The following is a 5,625-nucleotide window of genomic DNA, read 5'->3' as shown; positions in this document are numbered from 1 at the left end:
AGGTGGATTTCGAAGGGACGACTCATTTTACCATTTCACAAAATAAACCATTCACAAACTTGTTGTCAAGTGTGCTTGACAAACACTCACCGGAGTTCGGCCCTTGCGACGATTTCTATCGGTATTCTCCTGTCGTCGGGGCGTAACGTTACCCGTGGGGTGGTGGGCGGCAGGGCGCGCTCGAGCAGGAGAACTAGGATCAGAACTGAGGAATTCCGGACTGTTCACCGGGTTTCCATCACCTTCTACAGAATCTTCGCTCTCGCTGTTGCTTACGGAGTCCTTCTGGCCACCATTGTCCTGCTTCCGATAGCTCAGTCCGCCTCCAAAGGACAGAGACTTCCGAGTAGTCATGTTGCCTGCCTGAAATTTGGCGCTCAACTGAGTTTTTGCACTTGCCGCCTAAAGTGTCCGACTGCCAAAGAGCACATGCGCACGGTGTGTCTGACGACATACCCAGCCAATCAGCAGCCCGGGTACCGAGTCTCAGGGGATAGCCACCTAGTTGTCCACAGGTTATACCAACATGCAGTAGACGCCATCTACGTGCACTCATGTAGCAAAACGGTCAACATTCCCCATCACTACTGAACGACACTTTATCACTATCCTCTCTCAAGTTACACATTTTGAGAAACTGTACCATATCGTCTACAAAGAATATTTGCCGGAGACTGGCTGAGTAAATCCACGAATACCCCCTTGCAGTATTAATATGGTTTCGCCGTCTGCTTCCCAGTAACGTAAACCAGACTTTCCCTTCCGAGCCAGACCTCTTTTTGTAACATTACCCCTGTTTCATCCAAACGCAAAACTAGCGACTAATAAAAAACGTCACCATTTTGGCAGATTTAATGTATTTCGTAGTATTTAAAAAATGTTTTAATATTTCATTTATCTCGATGAATGAATTTGCCCGGCAAAAAGAAGCGATTTGCACCCAACTGTGTAATATTCACAGTGAAGAATTTTCACGTTTTTCTGCCGTGTTCCCGCCACACCAGTGTTCGCTGGCCATAGGATAGAAGTTCTACACACAGTGCACACTGCACCGACACAAGCGCACGCGGTGGTTGGTATCCTTTGCTAAGTTTTGCTAAGTGATTGTTCAGCTTTCAAAACCGGAATAATAGCCGACAAATGGGTTCCTTACTGGCCCGGCATCGCCGAGAATGCTCCACTGAGACGGCAGGAGGATCTGGATGCGACAGTGATCGCCTTGGCGTGAGGTGAGTGGGTCCTTGCTCAGTTGGTGACAATTAGGTGATAATCGTCTCAATCGATTGGTCTTTTGTCGGTCATTTAGTAACAGCATGTTTATTGTGAACAAGCTAATAATCCTGACAGCGCAGAGATTAGCACCCTATTATTATAGTGTTGATACTCGTGCCAGTATACAATAGACTAGCTGGCCCGTGCCATGTGCCGTGTAGATTGATTTATGACTCTCTTGACCTACATTGAGTATTTTGCTCTCCAAGCAGACGTTCGACGCCGGCTGTTTTTTATGTTTTAGGCGATTTGTACTTGTAGGGCTTTCTATTTTGCACCATTTTCTTAATGTCCGTCTGGGCGATGGACATAAGAAAAGGGTGAAAAAATGTAAAGCCCTACAAAAACGCCTAAATACTCATCACAAGCAAACATAATTCTTCTTGCTTGAGGTAATGGTGGTTCCAGAAGTGGCAAGTTGTAAAAGTTTTACTATTATTAGCATTAACTGAAAACTTTAACTTATCCACAGCCTCAGAACTGCAGCCCCCGGCATCAACACAAGCATCTCCCAGCAGGAAGCATGATGACTGTCTCAGGTAGATGAAATATTTATAATTACTGTACAAGTACTATAGAAAGGCCTATGAATCAGTAGGAATGATTAGTCATAGTATCAGCAACAGTTAATTATTTTCAGAGTTTGCAAGTTTGTTCAATTTTGCCAGGACTTTGTAATTGATTGCATTTATAGAATACAACACTGTGTATTCTATATCACTCTCAACACAGCCCGACCACAGGAAGGATTGTGGGAGGCTGGTACCTAGGGTGATGCAGAATACACAGTGTTGTGATATATTGCATGTTTCAATGCAAAATGTGCTAGAAGATGAGGAATTTGGTGTCCTTGAACCTTGAACAAAAAAACTATGCATATGAAACATTCTATGGAAGTGCATGTGATAGCAGTGAACACCATGTATCAAACATTATTGCGACCCAGGTATGACATACTCAGCACAAACTTATCCACAAAATTCTCTTGTGAAGGACCTATCAGGTGTTTGTCAAAGACCTGAAAGGAGCGACCAGGTGTGCAGATGTGCGGGAGGGAAGCACAGTGGAGGAGCTCATGGCACATCTGCAGAGGGAGAAGATCCTACCTCCTGGAGGATCCTTGTTTGCAGGGCCAAGAAAGGTGTGTTAATGTTACAGTTACAGTTTTAATGTATGTATAACAGTGGATATCAGAAAATACGAGTTTTTAGTATGTCTCACATAACCTGACCTTAGCCTTAGAGTTAGACCCTCCTGCAACAAATGTTGTATTGGTAGACTTCTTTAGACATTTCTTCTCAGACAGATATTGCAGTTGTCAGCTGCAAACTTCATTGTTTTAAATCTCAGTTAAGTTAGGCTTTCTTTTCCTAAAAAATGTTTCAGAGAATTGTGACCATACTGTATATTGTACAGTATTTTTAATGAGAGGGAGGGATGGAGGAAGGAAGGACCATGCATTTTTTGCAATATTGTTCAGGTCTGCTGAATGTTAGAATTCTGTTTGGAAAATGCATCAATTTTCTTTATTTTCTGCAGCTGAAGAAAAGTCAGCTAATGGAAAATGTGCCCTGCAACATTGAGGTAGTGCTGGCCCTGAATGGAGGAGCACCACCAAAAGCTACAAAACCTGGAAAGTAAGTGGAATTATGTGACTGTTGTTTTATTGCTAATAGGGGAGAGGCCAAGAACAACTTGATACTATGCAATAGAAACTGGTTTTGCAGGAGAGACACATGCAGCCAAACCATCTCTCCAAAATCTCAATATTGCCCCCAGTTTTTTTTCATCCTGTGGATTGAGACCACTTGTCTATAGTAGCCACTTTTGCTTAGTCCATAGAGTCATCATGACATACTAAGTGCACTTGAAATTCCCTTAATATCATCATCAGGGCTCGAAATACTTTTTTCTGCATACCTGCACTGGTACAGGTAACATTGAAAATTACCTGCACCAGACAAATTTTACCTGCACAACTATGAATTTAGGAAGTATGGATCATACTAAAATTGTTCAGGAACTATAGCTATTTTTTCTGTTATACTTTATAAGTGGTAACAGTCAATACAGCTAATAACAATCCAGATACACCTACATCATACTATTCATAGGACATTTATGTATAAAACCCAGTACATAGACCAGTGCAGGTTAGGTGCAGGTAGACACCAGAAATACCTGCACAGATCCAATTTTACCTGCACTAAGGTGCATATGCAGATGGTATTTCGAGCCCTGATCATACTTGAGAGATGATATCAATATCTATTCTATTCGTAAAGTAGCTACATAGCAGTAATCTCATGCAATGCTTGCACACTTGCTTCTTTGCCACAACCTGAGACAGCCAATTTCTTTTTGATTGATTGTCTTTAGGAGAGACAGTGTGAAATCCCAGACAGGAAAATTGGTGCAAAGTTGGTTAGTACCTGTATCTTGTTTGCATACAACATAAAGAGTAGCCCATCCTTCTTAAATGCTGCAATCTTCAATATTCATCATAGATAGCAAAGAACTTAATGCATGGGCCAAGTAATCTAACAAATGTGTACTATTTTTAGATGTTTTCCATATGATATAATGTTGCCACCAAATCAAGATTTGAATTTTAACTTACAAAGAAAATATCAAAATCATTGTAAACACCAATAATTTCTTATCCATTGGCTACTGAATGATAGCCACTATCAAGCTATGAGCAAATCATCCAAGACTTGGGTAATTGTATATTATAACAACTGTCCACAGCTGACCACAGTCAGCTGCAACTGTCTGGTATATGCAGTGTACATGGAGCAAGTAACTTGTGTAGCTCTTTTGATACATTGCCTATGCAATTATGAATAGAAAACCTGCAGTCTTGGGGATTTACCAGTTTTGCTATTACTCTGTTATGGAGGTACTCTGACAGTATTCTTGTTGGTGGATTTGATCAGTGGCCGTATCTGTATCTCTATTTTCCGTTTGCTTCATTCGTAAATGTAGTTTGGCACGTCGTCTGCACTCAGTTGCACAATAATGTAGTTTCTTTTAGCGGTAGCTGTTGTTGTAATCAATGTAATAATTTCAGAAATTACCCCTATGTTCCGGATATTATGGAACAACCAGATGGTTTTGGGTTTGGTAATTAGCTTATCTTCAAGCAGATATGGGAGTATTACTAAGTATGTTTACCTATGGTCCCTTTTTTTAAAAAGTTATTCCAGCCTAAGTATATTTCTGACCCAAGCTGGCAATAACGGGTGCTAAATCTGCCACAGAGAACAAGTTTACGAGCTCTTTGTCTTTTAAAGCCTGTTTGGAAAGTTTGAGCTATGAATCAATGGTGTCTGTTTATCTGTGTCCTCCATATTGCCTTTGCATTATTTGCATACGTTACTGAAGTAAAGGCCAGATGCTGGACACAATACTTAGACTTACCCACATGTACACTGCATATAAGACCTGGCTGTGGTTGCTTTTTGTGTTCATGCTCACAGCTTCTTAGGTCATACCTAATAATAGTAGCCATTGGGTAAGAAATTATCGCACAGATTGGGCACAGGTTGAATTTATTTGCCAAACATTACAAAGAGGATTGTTTTCAAACCTGGCCTTTGTTATGTCATCATGTTCATTCAGGTTGAGTGGCAATGTGATTGAAACAAAAGGTTCCAAAGTGAATGCTGAGGAGCTCAGGAGGAGAATTGAGGAGTCTATGCCTGAGGGACATAACTTGTCTAAACAACAGTTGGGAAGGATCTTGTCAGCTATCTATCAACAGAGGGTGCGTCATGGTCACAACGGAAGGAAAGCAACGAGAGAATATTATTACTACGGTATTGAGCTGATGGTGGTAGAAGATGAGGAAGATATGAAATCACTTCCTACTTCTGACAGTAAGTCTGAGGAAGATAAGAAATCACTTCCCACTTCTGACAGTAAGTCTGAAGAAGAGATCAGAGCTCTGAAATCTGACAATGAGAGAATGAAAGAAAGAGTGAGTATTTTGCAGGGAGAGGTAGATGAGCAGTTGAAGGCCAAGGCTAAGCTAGAAGATAGCAAGTCCAAATTAAAAGACCAATTACAAAGTGAAGTTGCCAGGAGAAAGAATGCAGAATTTAATAATGATGTTTTCTTTAAGAAGCTTGTGGCTGTCAATGAAGAAAATAACATGCTATATGCTGCGGTGTCAAAGCACACCGGTAAAACATTTGTAACCAGGCTAGAAGACATTCCATCCCCTTATATACATAGCAGAGAGTTTCTTGTTGATGTAAAGAAGACATCAAAATATATAGGAAGAGGTTCCTTTGGAATGGTGTGCCAAGTGAATGTCCCTCTTGTAGGTGAAGTGGCTTCCAAGTCATT

The 5,625-nt window shown here is 40.9% G+C and overlaps 3 protein-coding genes across 3 annotated transcripts in view; 2 read left to right on the top strand and 1 right to left on the bottom strand.

Annotated features, from left to right (window-relative positions):
• LOC118403889 overlaps nucleotides 1–1,241 on the bottom strand; it is a 12,833-nt gene extending 11,592 nt beyond the window's left edge. Inside the window, exon 1 of the mRNA XM_035802742.1 lies at nucleotides 91–1,241. Coding sequence (XP_035658635.1) covers nucleotides 91–354 — 264 coding nt within the window. The 5' untranslated portion in view covers nucleotides 355–1,241. The remainder of the gene's footprint in view (nucleotides 1–90) is intronic.
• The window catches only part of LOC118403890, a 33,959-nt gene that overhangs the window by 17,041 nt on the left and 11,293 nt on the right, over nucleotides 1–5,625 (top strand). The gene's annotated exons all lie outside the window — the stretch shown is intronic.
• Nucleotides 1,425–5,625, top strand: part of LOC118403891 — a 7,396-nt gene continuing 3,195 nt past the window's right edge. Inside the window, exons 1-5 of the mRNA XM_035802745.1 lie at nucleotides 1,425–1,811; nucleotides 2,266–2,413; nucleotides 2,812–2,909; nucleotides 3,652–3,696; nucleotides 4,897–5,041. Of these exons, the coding sequence (XP_035658638.1) occupies nucleotides 2,348–2,413; nucleotides 2,812–2,909; nucleotides 3,652–3,696; nucleotides 4,897–5,041 (354 nt within the window). The 5' untranslated portion in view covers nucleotides 1,425–1,811; nucleotides 2,266–2,347. The remainder of the gene's footprint in view (nucleotides 1,812–2,265; nucleotides 2,414–2,811; nucleotides 2,910–3,651; nucleotides 3,697–4,896; nucleotides 5,042–5,625) is intronic.

Source organism: Branchiostoma floridae, chromosome 16 (genome assembly GCF_000003815.2).
Source record: "Branchiostoma floridae strain S238N-H82 chromosome 16, Bfl_VNyyK, whole genome shotgun sequence".
Taxonomy (NCBI): domain Eukaryota; kingdom Metazoa; phylum Chordata; class Leptocardii; order Amphioxiformes; family Branchiostomatidae; genus Branchiostoma; species Branchiostoma floridae.
Note: the sequence above shows the minus strand (reverse complement) of the source record. Positions and strands in the feature narration are given on the sequence as shown.